The sequence below is a fragment of the Entelurus aequoreus genome, linkage group LG22 (assembly GCF_033978785.1).
Source record: "Entelurus aequoreus isolate RoL-2023_Sb linkage group LG22, RoL_Eaeq_v1.1, whole genome shotgun sequence".
NCBI lineage: Eukaryota > Metazoa > Chordata > Actinopteri > Syngnathiformes > Syngnathidae > Entelurus > Entelurus aequoreus.
In genome coordinates, this window is record NC_084752.1 from 4,883,707 (window position 1) to 4,901,457 (window position 17,751).

The following is a 17,751-nucleotide window of genomic DNA, read 5'->3' on the forward strand; positions in this document are numbered from 1 at the left end:
ATTGCTGCGGAATAAAGAAAAATGGTCCCCGGGTGTCTCTCGGCCGACAGGAGCATTCCTAATGTGTCCACTCCGGGCCTGAGGAAATATCGGATGTGGATGTGTTCCAGCGGGTGATCACGCCAGACAGGTGCGAGGGAGGGGGACGAGGAGCAGGGGGGATAGACGACAAGAAAAAAGGGAAAGGATGGGGATGGAGCCAAAAAAATATGCTCTTAAAACTAATCCATTTTGGCCGGCTGGAGGGGGTGGGGGGAATCATATTGCACCCGAGGGACCGGGGCAGACTAAACGACGAGGGGAGGGACGTGTTGGGGGAGGATTGAGGGGTGGATGTTTACGAAAAAGAGACATTCATTACAACCTTTATTGACACATGTGAATAAAATGAATACAGTCTATTATACAGCATTATTCACAGGTAAATAACATAAATACTGTCTATTATACAGCATTATTCACATGTGAATAACATAAATACGGTCTATTATACAGCATAATTCACATGTGAATAACATAAATGCAGTCTATTATACAGCATCATTCACATGTGAATAATATAAATAGTCTATTATACAGCATAATTCACATGTGAATAATATAAATATAGTCTATTATACAGCATTATTCACATGTGAATAACATATATACAGTCTATTATACAGCATTATTCACATGTGAATAATATAAATACAGTCTATTATACAGCATTATTCACAGGTAAATAACATAAATACAGTCTATTATACAGAATTATTCACATGTGAATAATATTAATACAGTCTATTATACAGCATAATTCACATGTGAATAATACAAATACAGTGTATTATACAGCATTATTCACAGGTGAATAACATAAATACGGTCTATTATACAGCATTATTCACATGTGAATAATACAAATACAGTCTATTATACAGCATTATTCACATGTGAATAATATAAATACAGTCTATTATACAGCATAATTCACGTGTGAATAATATAAATAGTCTATTATACAGAATAATTCACATGTGAATAACAAATACAGTCTATTATACAGCATTATTCACATGTGAATAACATAAATACAGTATATTATACAGCATTATTCACATGTGAATAACATAAATACAGTCTATTATACAGCATTATTCACATGTGAATAACATAAATACGGTCTATTATACAGCATAATTCACATGTGAATAACATAAATGCAGTCTATTATACAGCATAATTCACATGTGAATAATATAAATAGTCTATTATACAGCATTATTCACATGTGAATAATATAAATATAGTCTATTATACGGCATTATTCACATGTGAATAGTATATATACAGTCTATTACACAGCATTATTCACGTTTGAATAATATAAATACAGTCTATTATACAGCATTATTCACATGTGAATAATATAAATACAGTCTATTATACAGCATTATTCACAGGTAAATAACATAAATACAGTCTATTATACAGAATTATTCACATGTGAATAATATAAATACAGTCTATTGTACAGCATAATTCACATGTGAATAATACAAATACAGTGTATTATACAGCATTATTCACAGGTAAATAACATAAATACAGTCTATTATACAGAATTATTCACATGTGAATAATATAAATACAGTATATTATACAGCATTATTCACATGTGAATAATACAAATACAGTGTATTATACAGCATTATTCACAGGTGAATAACATAAATACGGTCTATTATACAGCATAATTCACATGTGAATAATACAAATACAGTCTATTATACAGCATTATTCACAGGTAAATAACATAAATACAGTCTATTATACAGAATTATTCACATGTGAATAATATAAATACAGTATATTATACAGCATTATTCACATGTGAATAATACAAATACAGTGTATTATACAGCATTATTCACAGGTGAATAACGTAAATACGGTCTATTATACAGCATAATTCACATGTGAATAATACAAATACAGTCTATTATACAGCATTATTCACATGTGAATAATATAAATACAGTCTATTATACAGCATAATTCACGTGTGAATAATATAAATAGTCTATTATACAGAATAATTCACATGTGAATAACATAAATACAGTCTATTATACAGCATTATTCACATGTGAATAATATAAATACAGTCCATTATACAGCATTATTCACAGGTGAATAACATACATACAGTCTATTATACAGAATTATTCACATGTGAATAACATAAATACAGTCTATTATACAGCATTATTCACATGTGAATAATATAAATACAGTATTATACAGCATTATTCACATGTGAATAATATAAATACAGTATTATACAGCATTATTCACATGTGAATAACATATATACAGTCTATTATACAGCATAATTCACTTGTGAATAATATAAATACAGTCTATTATACAGCATTATTCACATGTGAATAACATAAATACAGTCTATTATACATTTAAGTAGTCAAAAAGGAAAATATGCATTATACAGTCTGATGGCTGTCGGTATGAAGGACTTCCTGTGTCGTTCCGTGTTGCATTTCTGATTTTTTGGGGAGTTTATTTCCAGACTTTCAATTGTCTTCAATGTTTCTAAAAACGTGCGAACCCTCAGTTGCTCCGAACAAACTAACGTCGTGTGCTTCATGAGTCTAATCAGCATCCGTCGCCAGCCACCTGTCGCATTGTTTACTCTTTCAGCATCGCCGCCCCTCCCTTCCCCTCCCATAGTTTGTAAAACCGCCGTGTGGAAAAGTCACCCTGACTTTGAAGAAACGCCGCCATGCACATCTTGCAGGAGACGACAGATTAACATTCAGGGCTCGCTCTCCCGTCGCAAGAAACCCCTGCTGAGGTTTTTAGACGTCTCAATCCTCTAACGCCGGCTTGTTCTGATTTGGAGCCAAACATCAACTAAAAAAAAACATCTGCTCGCTAATTAAACTCCCGAGCAGCTTGTTCAGCGTGGCCAATATGATTTGATTTAGCCCGTCTTTAATGTGACACAATAAAAGACTGGAAATATATATAAAAAAAATATATAAAGATGTGGATAGATGTGTTAATAACCTCATAGAACGTCTGCTCTGGTGTGGCAATGTGATTGAGCTCAGTTTAAAGGTTCCAATAAATGTCTACTTCACTTGCTGCTTGGCTGTGGGACAAGAAACACTCCTAACAAGTGGAGGATAATTATTCATATTTCTGTCATGTCGCCAGCACATGTTACCAGGTTTTTTTGACCAATGAGCGACCGGCACTTATCCCGGAGCTGGGCAAATATTTTGACTCGAAGGGGGCCACATTGAGAGAAACAATGTGTCTGGGGGGCCAAGGTGTCAAAGTCACAGTTCTAAAAACGTTATGACAGACCACTTCAAAAAAAAGGGAATGGAATTTTACAGTTTTTTACTGAATGGGACACCCAAAATGTACATTAAAATGAAAAAGTGGGATTTACAATATTAACTATGAACAATAAAACACTGAATATTAACAACATTATGAATGTCACTCCTCTTTTACGTGGGATTTACAATATTAACTATGAACAATAAAACACTGAATATTAACAACATTATGAACGTCACACCTCTTTTACGTGGAATCTACAATATTAACTATGAACAATAAAACACTGAATATTAACAACATTATGAATGTCACTCCTCTTTTATGTGGGATTTAAAATATTAACTATGAACAATAAAACACTGAATATTAACAACATTATGAACGTCACACCTCTTTTACGTGGGATTTACAATATTAACTATGAACAATAAAACACTAAATATTAACAACATATGAACGTCACACCTCTTTTATGTGGGATTTACAATATTAACTATGAACAATAAAACACTGAATATTAACAACATATGAACGTCACACCTCTTTTACGTGGGATTTACAATATTAACTATGAACAATAAAACACTGAATATTAACAACATTATGAACGTCACTCCTTTTTTACGTGGGATTTACAATGTTAACTATGAACTATAAAACACTGAATATTAACAACATTATGAACGTCACTCCTCTTTTACGTGGGATTTACAATATTAACTATGAACAACAAAACACTGAATATTAACAACATTGTGAACGTCACTCCTCTTTTACGTGGGATTTACAATATTAATTATGAACAATAAAACACTGAATATTAACAACATTATGAACGTCACACCTCTTTTACGTGGGATTTACAATATTAACTATGAACAATAAAACACTGAATATTAACAACATATGAACGTCACTCCTCTTTTACGTGGGATTTACAATATTAACTATAAACAATAAAACACTGAATATTAACAACATATGAACGTCACACCTCTTATGTGGGATTTACAATATTAACTATGAACAATAAAACACTGAATATTAACAACATATGAACGTCACACCTCTTTTACGTGGGATTTACAATATTAACTATGAACAATAAAACACTGAATATTAACAACATATGAACGTCACACCTCTTTTATGTGGAATTTACAATATTAACTATGAACAATAAAACACTGAATATTAACAACATTATGAACGTCACTCCACTTTTACGTGGAATTTACAATATCAATTATGAACAATAAAACACTGAATATTAACAACATTATGAACGTCACACCTCTTTTACGTGGGATTTACAATATTAACTATGAACAATAAAACACTGAATATTAACAACATATGAACATGACTCCTCTTTTATGTGGGATTTACAATATTAACTATGAACAATAAAACACTGAATATTAACAACATATGAATGTCACACCTCTTTTACGTGGAATTTACAATATTAACTATGAACAATAAAACACTGAATATTAACAACATTATGAACGTCACTCCTTTTTTACGTGGGATTTACAATATTAACTATGAACAATAAAACACTGAATATTAACAACATTATGAACGTCACTCCTCTTTTACGTGAGATTTACAATATTAACTATGAACAATAAAACACTGAATATTAACAACATATGAATGTCACACCTCTTTTACGTGGAATTTACTATATTAACTATGAACAATAAAACACTGAATATTAACAACATTATGAACGTCACTCCTCTTTTACGTGAGATTTACAATATTAACTATGAACAATAAAACACTGAATATCAACAACATTATGAACGTCACTCCTCTTTTACGTGGGATTTACAATATTAACTATGAACAATAAAACACTGAATATTAACAACATATGAACATCGCTCCTCTTTTATGTGGAATTTACAATATTAACTATGAACAATAAAACACTGAATATTAACAACATATGAACATCGCTCCTCTTTTATGTGGAATTTACAATATTAACTATGAACAATAAAACACTGAATATTAACAACATATAAACATCGCTCCTCTTTTATGTGGAATTTACAATATTAACTATAAAACACTGAATATTAACAACATTATGAATGTCACTCCTCTTTTATGTGAGATTTACAATATTAACTATGAACAATAAAACACTGAATATTAACAACATTATGAACGTCACTCCTCTTTTATGTGGGATTTACAATATGAACAATAAAACACTGAATATCAACAACATATGAACGTCACTCCTCTTTTATGTGGGATTTACAATATTAACTATGAACAATAAAACACTGAATATTAACAACATTATGAACGTCACACCTCTTTTACGTGGGATTTACAATATCAATTATGAACAATAAAACACTGAATATTAACAACATTATGAACGTCACTCCTCTTTTACGTGGGATTTACAATATCAATTATGAACAATAAAACACTGAATATTAACAACATTATGAACGTCACTCCTCTTTTACGTGGGATTTACAATATTAACTATGAACAATAAAACACTGAATATTAACAACATTATGAACGTCACACCTCTTTTACGTGGGATTTACAATATCAATTATGAACAATAAAACACTGAATATTAACAACATTATGAACGTCACTCCTCTTTTACGTGGGATTTACAATATTAACTATGAACAATAAAACACTGAATATTAACAACATTATGAACGTCACTCCTCTTTTACGTGGGATTTACAATATTAACTATGAACAATAAAACACTGAATATTAACAACATTATGAACGTCACACCTCTTTTACGTGGGATTTACAATATTAACTATGAACAATAAAACACTGAATATTAACAACATTGTGAACGTCACTCCTCTTTTACGTGGGATTTACAATATTAACTATGAACAATAAAACACTGAATATTAACAACATTATGAACGTCACACCTCTTTTACGTGGGATTTACAATATTAACTATGAACAATAAAACACTGAATATTAACAACATATGAATGTCACACCTCTTATGTGGGATTTACAATATTAACTATGAACAATAAAACACTGAATATTAACAACATATGAACGTCACACCTCTTTTACGTGGGATTTACAATATTAACTATGAACAATAAAACACTGAATATTAACAACATATGAACGTCACACCTCTTTTATGTGGAATTTACAATATTAACTATGAACAATAAAACACTGAATATTAACAACATTATGAACGTCACTCCTCTTTTACGTGGAATTTACAATATCAATTATGAACAATAAAACACTGAATATTAACAACATATGAACGTCACTCCTCTTTTACGTGGGATTTACAATATTAACTATGAACAATAAAACACTGAATAATAACAACATATGAACGTCACTCCTCTTTTACGTGGGATTTACAATATGAACTATGAACAATAAAACACTGAATATTAACAACATTATGAACGTCACTCCTCTTTTACGTGGATTTACAATATTAACTATGAACAATAAAACACTGAATATTTACAACATATGAACGTCATCTTTTACGTGGGATTTACAATATTAACTATGAACAATAAAACACTGAATATTAACAACATATAAACGTCACTCTTTTACGTGGGATTTACAATATTAACTATGAACAATAAAACACTGAATATTAACAACATTATGAACGTCACACCTCTTTTATGTGGGATTTACAATATTTACTGTGAACAATAAAACACTGAATATTAACAACATATGGACGTCACTCCTCTTTTACGTGGGATTTACAATATGAACTATGAACAATAAAACACTGAATATTAACAACATTATGAACGTCACTCCTCTTTTACGTGGATTTACAATATTAACTATGAACAATAAAACACTGAATATTTACAACATATGAACGTCATCTTTTACGTGGGATTTACAATATTAACTATGAACAATAAAACACTGAATATTAACAACATATAAACGTCACTCTTTTACGTGGGATTTACAATATTAACTATGAACAATAAAACACTGAATATTAACAACATTATGAACGTCACACCTCTTTTATGTGGGATTTACAATATTTACTGTGAACAATAAAACACTGAATATTAACAACATTATGAACACCACACCTCTTTTATGTGGGATTTACAATGTTAACTATAAACAATAAAACACTGAATATTAACAACATATGAACGTCGCTCCTCTTTTACTTCTCAGACCAGCTCCTCCATAGACATCTTTTACAACACAACAAAAATGTAACAAACAGCAAAATATAAATGCAAAGTGTAATAAACAACTACAATATGATATATTATCACTTTTATGCAGAAATTTGTAGTTTGGGGCTGGCTGCTCTGAAAACAAACCCCGCCCACTCTGCTTTGTTCCTGGTCTGAGCTGCTGTGACCGTGAAATTACCGTAATAACTCGTAAAACACTCAAAAGTGCAGATTTCAACCATTGAAATACTTTCTATAGTTCAAGATTTAGGGTCATTTAAAAACAGCACTGCACATCTTAATGTGCAGTTTTGATGTCAAAGGTCTAAAAAAATGCTCGTTTTTTTTTCTGGTCTCAATCTGAAGGGATTTCAAAGGGAAAAAAGTTTTTTGATATACAAAAAACTGTTTAAAATGTAGTCAAGAAGCTCACGAATCCATATATCAGCCATCATGCTTTTTACCTCAGCTCAATATTACCATAGCCTCAAGGCGGTACCTTGGTCGGACTTGGATTAGAACTTTGACTAAGTCTTTCTGTGTGACACGAGTGAACCCTCTTTATTGGACTTTCCAACATCCCGTCCCGCTTGTCGCCCGACTGTCAAGTACTGGTTGGTAAAATGCTGAATTATTTCATAGGCGACAAGAGAAAGTCACATTTTTAACTAGAAGGGCACTCGGCCAAGGCCGGGCAATCTAAAAGATGTCAGCCTGACGTGTCGGGCCCTGTAGGTGGCGCTCATGTGTGACACCAAGCGGGCGTGTGCACTGCAAAAACTGAAATGTAAGCAAAATCTAATATGTGTACATCAAAGTCAAGGTTAAAAAAATGCCAAAAAGGATACTTTTATTAAAATATGTACACACCCCAAAAGCAGTGAAGTTGTCACGTTGTGTAAATAGTAAATAAAAACAGAATACAATCATTTAATTTACGGGCCTTCGACCCCTCAGGCGGTACTGCATCAAAAAGTGACATCAGCATGTAAGGGATATCACCACAAGGACTCAGGAACACTTCAGAAAACCACTGTCAGTAATTACAGTTGGTCGCTACATCTGTAAGTGCAAGTTAAAACTCTACTATGCAAAGCGAAAGCCATTTATCAACAACACCCAGAAACGCTGCCGGCTTCGCAGGGCCTGAGCCCATCTAAGATGGACTGATTGCAAAGCGCAAAAGTGTTCTGTGGTCTGACGAGTCCACATTTCAAATTGTTTTTGGGAACTGTGGACGTCGTGTCCTCCGGACCAAAGAGGAAAAGAACCATCCGGATTTTTATAGGCGCAAAGTGTAAAAGCCAGCATGTGTGATGGTATGGGGGTGTATTAGTGCCCAAGACATGGGTAACTTACACATCTGTGAAGGCACCATTAATGCTGAAAGGTACATACAGCTTTTGGAGCAACATATGTTGCCATCCAAGCAACATTATTATGGACGCCCCTGCTTATTTCAGCAAGACAATGCCAAGCCACACGTTACAACAGCGTGGCTTCATAGTAAAAGAGTGCGGGTACTAGACTGGCCTGCCTGTAGTCCAGACCTGTCTCCCATTGAAAATGTGTGGCGCATTATGAAGCCTAAAATAGCACAAGGGAGACCCCCGGACTGTTGAACAACTTAAGCTGTACATCAAGCAAGAATGGGAAAGAATTCCACCTGAAAAGTTTAAAAAATGTGTCTCCTCAGTTCCCAAACGTTTACTGAGTGTTGTTAAAAGGAAAGGCCATGTAACACAGTGGTAAAAATGCCCCTGTGCCAAATTGTTTGCAATGTGTTGCTGCCATTAAATTCCAAGTTAATGATTATTTGCAAAAAAAATTAAATTGTTTCTCAGTGTGAACAATAAATATCTTGTCTTTGCAGTCTATTCAATTGGATATACGTTGAAAAGGATTTGCAAATCATTGTATTCTGTTTTTATTTACCACCTGCCAACTTCTCTGCTTTTGGGTTTTGGACAATATGTACTTAAATCTGACTTCATGAGTCTTAATACAAGCAAATAATGTAGTTATTTGTATATAACAGTATATATATGGTCAATATATATAATAAATCCCAGAGCTACATACAGTCCCCTGGTGTCTGTTGCCGTCACCTTCCCCCCTAACCATAACAGTAGGATGAAATAAGCTCAGCTTCTTCCTACTCCTTTTCGGATGTGCTGTAATGAAACAACTGGAGATATGTGATGCCTTACATCAGGGGTGTTTAAACTTTTTCCACTGAGGGCCGCATTCTGAAAAATCAAAGCAAGCGGGGCCATTTTGATATTTTTTATTTTAAAAACCAATACAATATATGTATAAAAAAATACACATTTAGGCCTCCACTCAGGCTTGATCCCGGGGACCCCAAATGGTTTTGGTCAAAAAAATATTAAAAATGTGTCATTATTCAGTATTATTTTTTATTATTATTCAAGTTTTAAATCTCTAGATCAACATTAGGTCTATCTGTCAATATAACACTTTTAAAGATTTAAGTTGTATGCTCTTGTTGTCAAAGAAAACCCTGTTTTTTTATGGAAAAAATACAAAATAGGCAATATTTTCACCCAATAAAATTTTTAAGTGGAATATTTGAGATTATATAATAATTGGAGCCTTAAAAAGGTCAATAACTCATAACAACATTGATTTTAATGAATTATTATTTTTTGAGCAATGACACTTAAAAACAAATCACACTAAAATGATTGGGGATCCAAATAATTATAGTGTTAAAAAAATAAATTCTATTTTTTTTACTGTTTACTTTTAACACAATAATCTCGAGATCAACTTCAGATGTATCCGTCAATTATACGTTTTATTGTTGTTTATGTTTTTCGTTTGTTCGTTTTAGGCCCTTTAAAAAAAACAGCTCAGTTTTTTTACATGGCAAACACAAAATATGCAACATTTTCCCCAAAAAATATCTAAAATGTGACGTAATCGGAGCCTTGAATAGGTCAATAATTCATAATGACATTGATTTTGATTCATTATTATTTTTGAGTTTGAGTATGAGTTTGAGTTTATTTGGAACATGCAAGCATACAACATGATACATCACAATTTCCAGTTCCTCTTTTCAACATGTTCGAAAAGGAGTAGGAAGAAGCAGAGCTTATTTAATCCTACCCCTTTTCTTTACATAACAGTTGCTAAAACTTTTTGTTCACTTCCTGTTCACAACTTGTTCACAATAAACTCCATAAGTAATCCCAATACAAATAAATAAATAAATAATAGTAATAATTTAATAATAATAATTGGTGAAGTAAGTCATATTTCATATGATGAGATAAGTAAGATTACTTTAAGAATGAATGAATGGATGGATGAAATAAATTGAGAATGTTTATCATGGTTCTTCTTTGTACTTTGTAAACACTTTAAGTTTGAAGAGTTTCTTGAAGTGGATCATATTAGTACATCCATTCCATAATTTAATTCCACATACTGATATACTGAAGGTCTTAAGTGTTGTACGTGCATACAAATGTTTTAAATTACGTTTTTCTCTAAGATTATATTTCTCCTAATTTTTTAAAGAAAGAAACAGCCTGCGTGGCAGCTGTGTGTTATTAGAGTAAACATTGCGACATTTTCTTGTTACATTTCACCTGTTTGCTCTTTTATACCACTTACCATGTTTTTAATTTTTTTCAATCGTATTTTTAAAATGTGCCGTGGGGCCGTTAAAAAATGACCAGCGGGCCACAAATGGCCCCCGGGCCGCACTTTGGACACCCCTGCCTTACATTGTGTCGTATGCATGCTCGAAATAAACTGAAACTGAACTGTCAACAAAAATGCAGGAGTTTATTATTAAATACAGTACAGTATTAAGACTACTACAGTATTACACTAAATTACAGCAAAAAGCTAAGACATTTTCTTCAGCTAGCTTAGCATATATTGACCTAAGTTGTGTAGGTTTCAAAATGTATCAAAGTAAACCCCACAACCTTGCATCCGTCAATTGATCAGTATGCCCCTGATCTAACAGGTTGTCTTTCTCTTTACTATTCAAAAAAATGAATGGTGCATTCAGGCTTTGGGTGAAATGCAGGACAAAAGAAGCTCTGACACAAAACAACATAGCCTGGAACTGCGGAGGAAGGGGCGTGTCCCGCAGAGGAAAATAATAGAACAGATGATTGGGATGCGGCACATACAGGAGCTCTGCAGAGGAGCACAGGAGGGATGTAGAGGATGGGATTCTTGACCCATATAAAGCCGCATGCTAAATATAGCGCGGGACAGATGTTGGGACGCGGGAACGGCGCTTATAACACCGAGCTTTCCCAGCGTTATCAGGCCAGACAGCTCCATTTTTGTTTCGTCTGACCAACAGAACTTTCCTCCAGAAGGTCTTATCTTTGTCCATGTGATGTCTGACGAAACAAAAATGGAGCTGTTTGGCCACAAAACCCAGCAATATGTTTGAAGGAGAAAAGGCGAGGCCTTTAATCCCAGGAACACCACACCTACCGCCAAGCAGGGTGGTGGTAGTATTATGCTCTGGGCCTGTTTTGCTGCCAATGGAACTGGTGCTTTACAGAGAGTAAATGGGACAATGAAAAAGGAGGATTACCTCCAAATTCTTAGGGACAAGCTAAAATCATAGGCCCGGAGGTTGGGTCTTGGGCGCAGTCGGGTGTTCCAACAGGACAATGACCCCAAACACACGTCAAAAGTGGTAAAAGGAATGGCCAAATCAAGCCAGAATGAAGGTTTCAGAATGGCCTTCCCAAAGTCCTGACGTGTGGACAATGCTGAAGAAACAAGTCCATGTCAGAAAACTGTCAGAATAATTGTATCCGAGTTATCACAAAACTTTGTGTTACATTGAGTTCAGCTCGCCCTGCGAGAGGACAAAAGCTCTCTTTGATCCTACCAAGCAAAAGGCTTGTAAAACTCCACTGCGTAGGACGGGGAGCGACATGAGGGTGTCGGTTTCTTTGATGTATTGTAATCCACAGGAAGATTTTGTCCTTACCCGAGATCGACAAAGCGGAGAGGAGGCAGGGCCTGACCTCCCTCCAGGCACCTTTTCTTTGAACGGTTTTACGACCTTTTCTTTGAACTGTTTTGTAACCAAAGGCGATGGCTGTTTACGACCCCCCTCCCTTAGAAACAGCTGTTGCCATGTAATCAGGGAAAGTTTAAATAAAAGAGGAGGCGTACAATCTTTCGTCAGAGCATGGGATGACACTATACAGCAGTGGTTCTCAAATGGGGGTACGCGCACCCCTGGTGGTACTTGAAGGTATGCCAAGGGGTATGTGAGATTTTTTTTTGATTTTCTAAAAATAGCAACAATTCAAAAATCCTCTATAAATATATTTATTGAATAATACTTCAACAAAATATGAATGTAAACCGATACCGATAATTTCCGATAATACATTTTAACGCATTTATCGGCCGATAATATCGGCAGGCCGATATTATCGGACATCCCTAATATACATATATATATATATATATATATGTATATATATATATATATACATATATATACATATATATATATATATATATATATATATATATATATATATATATATATATATATATATATATATATATATATATATACACAGTACACCATCATTGATGTCACCACATGACCATTGCTGGAGAAATACTACACAGGAACACATTTACGCCCTACTTGTAACAACGTGGTCGCATGGTTATGCGCAGGTCGTTCCCCCAAGATGCAGCAGGAACCCCGGAGGCGACGTGCAGGTGAGGCAATCATTTATTGTCCATGAAATCGTGCAAAAATACAAAAAGACCAAAAAGCGTACCGCTAGCGTGGGAGCTATGGTGAAGCTTAGCACAGGGACAGGAATCAAAGCAGAAAAAAGGTTGCGTAATGCAAACAAGGAAGCCAGAAGACTGATTGTGATGAAAAACAGGAATAAGTAGCTCTCTAATTAGTGCCCAGGAGCAGGTGAGCGTTTCGAACACTAATCAGAGGCAGGTGAAACTAATCTGCAGTCATGGCAGCTGAAATAAACTCAGGGGTGCTCAAAACAGAACTGAGGAACAAAACATGATCTGCTCATAACACTACTGGGTTCATTGAAACACATCAACAGTGTACAAAACGGGTTGTTTTCTGGCGCATTTAAAAATCAATAAACCCGTAACAGCCATTAAAACGTAACTGTCAAAATTAAAATTGCAAAAAACATATTAAACGTGAAAAAATGAAGAGACATGGTCGGACAAGATGTAGTTTCTCTTTAAATATCCTTCTTGAAAATGCCCTTGCAAATATCAATCAATGTTTATTTATATAGCCCTAAATCACAAGTGTTTCAAAGGGCTGCACAAGCCACAACGACATCCTCGGTACAGAGCCCACATACGGGCAAGGAAAAACTCACCCCAGTGGGACGTCGGTGAATGACTATGAGAAACCTTGGAGAGGACCGCATATGTGGGTAACCCCCCCCTCTAGGGGAGACCGAAAGCAATGGATGTCGAGTGGGACTGTGGCACTTTGAGGTTGTTTGCTCAATGTAAAGTGCTTCTTACAAATAAAATCTATTAGTATTATTATTAATTTGAAGCCAAAATGCGTCCGTTCTCCCTTGTCTGTCTACACACCGTGTCTGCTTATAAGTACGAACAATGCTCCGCCGCTCCCAGTCTGTGGTACGCTCTCCCTGACCACCTGAGGGCACCACAGACTGTGGATGCTTTTAAAAAAGGCTTAAAAACGCTTCTTTTAAAAAAAAACTTTTTTTTTTTTTTTTAGATATATGCATACTAGTTTTAGCTATTTTGCTGTTCTAGTTTTTATATCTTTTTATTTATTTTTTTAATACACTGTAGCACTTTGAGGTTGTTTGCTCAATGTAAAGTGCTTCTTACAAATAAAATCTATTATTATTATTATTATTATTTTGAAGCCAAAATGCGTCCGTTCTCCCTTGTCTGTCTACACACCGTGTCTGCTTATAAGTACGAACAATGCTCCGCCGCTCCCAGTCTGTGGTACGCTCTCCTTGACCACCTGAGGGCACCACAGACTGTGGATGCTTTTAAAAAAGGCTTAAAAACGCTTCTTTAAAATAAAAACTTTTTTTTTAGACATATGCATACTAGTTTTAGCTATTTTGCTGTTCTAGTTTTTATTTTTTATATTTTTTTATTTGTTTTTTTACTACACTGTAGCACTTTGAGGTTGTTTGCTCAATGTAAAGTGCTTCTTACAAATAAAATCTATTATTATTAATATTATTATTATTTTGAAGCCTAAAATGCGTCCGTTCTCCCTTGTCTGTCTACACCAGGGGTGTCAAACGTACGGCCCGTGGGCCGGATCAGGCCCGCGGACAGGTTTTATCCGGCCCGCGGGATGAGTTTGCTAAGTATAAAAATGAACCAAAATTTTTGAATGAAAGAAACTGCTGTTCTAAATGTGTCCACTAGATGTCACAATAGCAATTATTTGCATCTTTGTAGATTATGCTACATATGTAAAAAAATAAAATAAACCACATGATGTTAGTGCACCAGTTAAGGAAAATGAGCAAACTTGCATGAATGACATCCTGTAATTTGATTTTGATATAATTTTTTTATCGTAATAGATTGAAAATTAACACCAATGAGTTGACTGATGAACATTATCACATAATGTATTCAGAAAATATAAATAACGACAAATAAAGATAGAATACTATTAACCGCAACATGTAAGTGTAAAAAAAAAAAACAACAACATTATGATTTGTACATTTTCAGAATTTTCTTGTTCTATTTTTAAACAAAGAAAACAATCTGAATTTGTCTTTATTTTTAAGTTATCGTGCCGTGATTTTACCTGTCCGGCCCACCTGGGAGTAGATTTTTCTCCATGTGGCCCCCGATCTAAAATGAGTTTGACACCCCTGGTCTACACACTGTGTCTGCTTATAAGTACGAACAATGCTCCGCCGCTCCCAGTCTGTGGTACGCTCTCCCTGACCACCTGAGGGCACCACAGACTGTGGATGCTTTTAAAAAAGGCTTAAAAACGCTTCTTTTAAAAAAAAAAATTTTTTTTTTTTTAGACATATGCATACTAGTTTGAGCTATTTTGCTGTTCTAGTTTTTATTTTTTATATCTTTTTTTTTTTTTTTTTACTACACTGTAGCACTTTGAGGTTGTTTGCTCAATGCAAAGTGCTTTTTACAAATAAAATCTATTATTATTATTATTATTTTGAAGCCAAAATGCGTCCGTTCTCCCTTGTCTGTCTACACACCATGTCTGCTTATAAGTACGAACAATGCTCCGCCGCTCCCAGTCTGTGGTACGCTCTCCCTGACCACCTGAGGGCACCACAGACCGTGGATGCTTTTAAAAAAGGCTTAAAAACGCTTCTTTTAAAAAAAAAACTTTTTTTTTTTTTTTTTTTAGACATATGCATACTAGTTTTAGCTATTTTGCTGTTCTAGTTTTTATTTTTTATATCTTTTTATTTGTTTTTTTACTACACTGTAGCACTTTGAGGTTGTTTGCTCAATGTAAAGTGCTTCTTACAAATAAAATCTATTATTATTAATATTATTATTATTTTGAAGCCAAAATGCGTCCGTTCTCCCTTGTCTGTCTACACACCGTGTCTGCTTATAAGTACGAACAATGCTCCGCCGCTCCCAGTCTGTGGTACGCTCTCCCTGACCACCTGAGGGCACCACAGACTGTGGATGCTTTTAAAAAAGGCTTAAAAACGCTTCTTTTAAAAAAAAACTTTTTTTTTTTTTTTTTTAGACATATGCATACTAGTTTTAGCTATTTTGCTGTCCTAGTTTTTATTTTTTATATCTTTTTATTTGTTTTTTTTAATACACTGTAGCACTTTGAGGTTCTTTACTGAATGTAAAGTGCTTTTTACAAATAAAATCTATTATTATTATTATTATTATTATTATTATTATTATTAGGGATGTCCGATAATGGCTTTTTGCCGATATCCGATATTCCGATATTGTCCAACTCTTTAATTACCGATACCGATATCAACCGATACCGATATCAACCGATATATGCAGTCGTGGAATTAACACATTATTATGCCTAATTTGGACAACCAGGTATGGTGAAGATAAGGTACTTTTTAAAAAAATTTGTAAAATAAGATAAATAAATTAAAAACATTTTCTTGAATAAAAAAGAAAGTACAACAATATAAAAACAGTTACATAGAAACTAGTAATGAATGAAAATGAGTAAAATTAACTGTTAAAGGTTAGTACTATTAGTGGAGCAGCAGCACGCACAATCATGTGTGCTTACGGACTGTATCCCTTGCAGACTGTATTGATATATATTGATATATAATGTAGGAACCAGAATATTGCTAACAGAAAGAAACAACCCTTTTGTGTGAATGAGTGTAAATGGGGGAGGGAGATTTTTTGGGTTGGTGCACTAATTGTAAGTGTATCTTGTGTTTTTTATGTTGATTTAATAAAAAAAACAAAAAAAACCCCGATACGATAATAAAAAAACCGATACCGATAATTTCCGATATTACATTTGAACGCATATAACGATAATAAAAAAACCGATACCGATAATTTCCGATATTACATTTTAACGCATATATCGGCCGATATTATCGGACATCTCTAATTATTATTACTCCGTGATTGTGCGCTGCCGAACATGCTCCTCTGCTTGTAAAACCAGCAATGTCACGACGTGACTTCGACGCAGGCACAGTGGTGTGGTGTGGTGGGGGTGTGGGGGGGTGGGGGTGGGGGGTTGTGCGGGACCGGTACGTTCCAGAGACGATATAGTACCGAAAATTATTCATTAGTATCGCGGTACTATACTAATACCGGTATACCGTTCAACCCGACATTGTGAGAATCGGTTTGAATCGAGAATTAATTCTGAATCAAGTCGTCACTCTAGGAACCAGAATCGGATCGAATCGTCAAAAGATTCCCGCCTTTACTCTAAAAGGTTGCAAAACAAAACATGTTTTCCACATGGCTGCCGAAACGAGACAACTCCGTGAATCTATGTCAATTTGATTTGATCCAAGGTCCCAAGTAGTCACGGGACATTTTCCGTGTTAATGCTACAATTACAGTCCGTGCACGGTCGCTCGCCACGAGGCTGGCCGTTAAGTGGCGATCAATGACAATG

General features: G+C 34.4%; 1 protein-coding gene across 8 annotated transcripts in view; it reads right to left on the bottom strand.

The window, feature by feature from the left end:
* The window catches only part of inpp4b (inositol polyphosphate-4-phosphatase type II B), a 489,649-nt gene that overhangs the window by 161,336 nt on the left and 310,562 nt on the right, over positions 1–17,751 (bottom strand). The window contains exon 1 of one of the 8 annotated variants that reach the window (XM_062032298.1): positions 13,264–13,423. The exons of the other annotated variants lie outside the window; for them this stretch is intronic. Coding sequence (XP_061888282.1) covers positions 13,264–13,283 — 20 coding nt within the window. The 5' untranslated portion in view covers positions 13,284–13,423. Of the gene's footprint in view, positions 1–13,263; positions 13,424–17,751 lie in introns of those variants that run through there. 8 annotated transcript variants of the gene reach the window in all.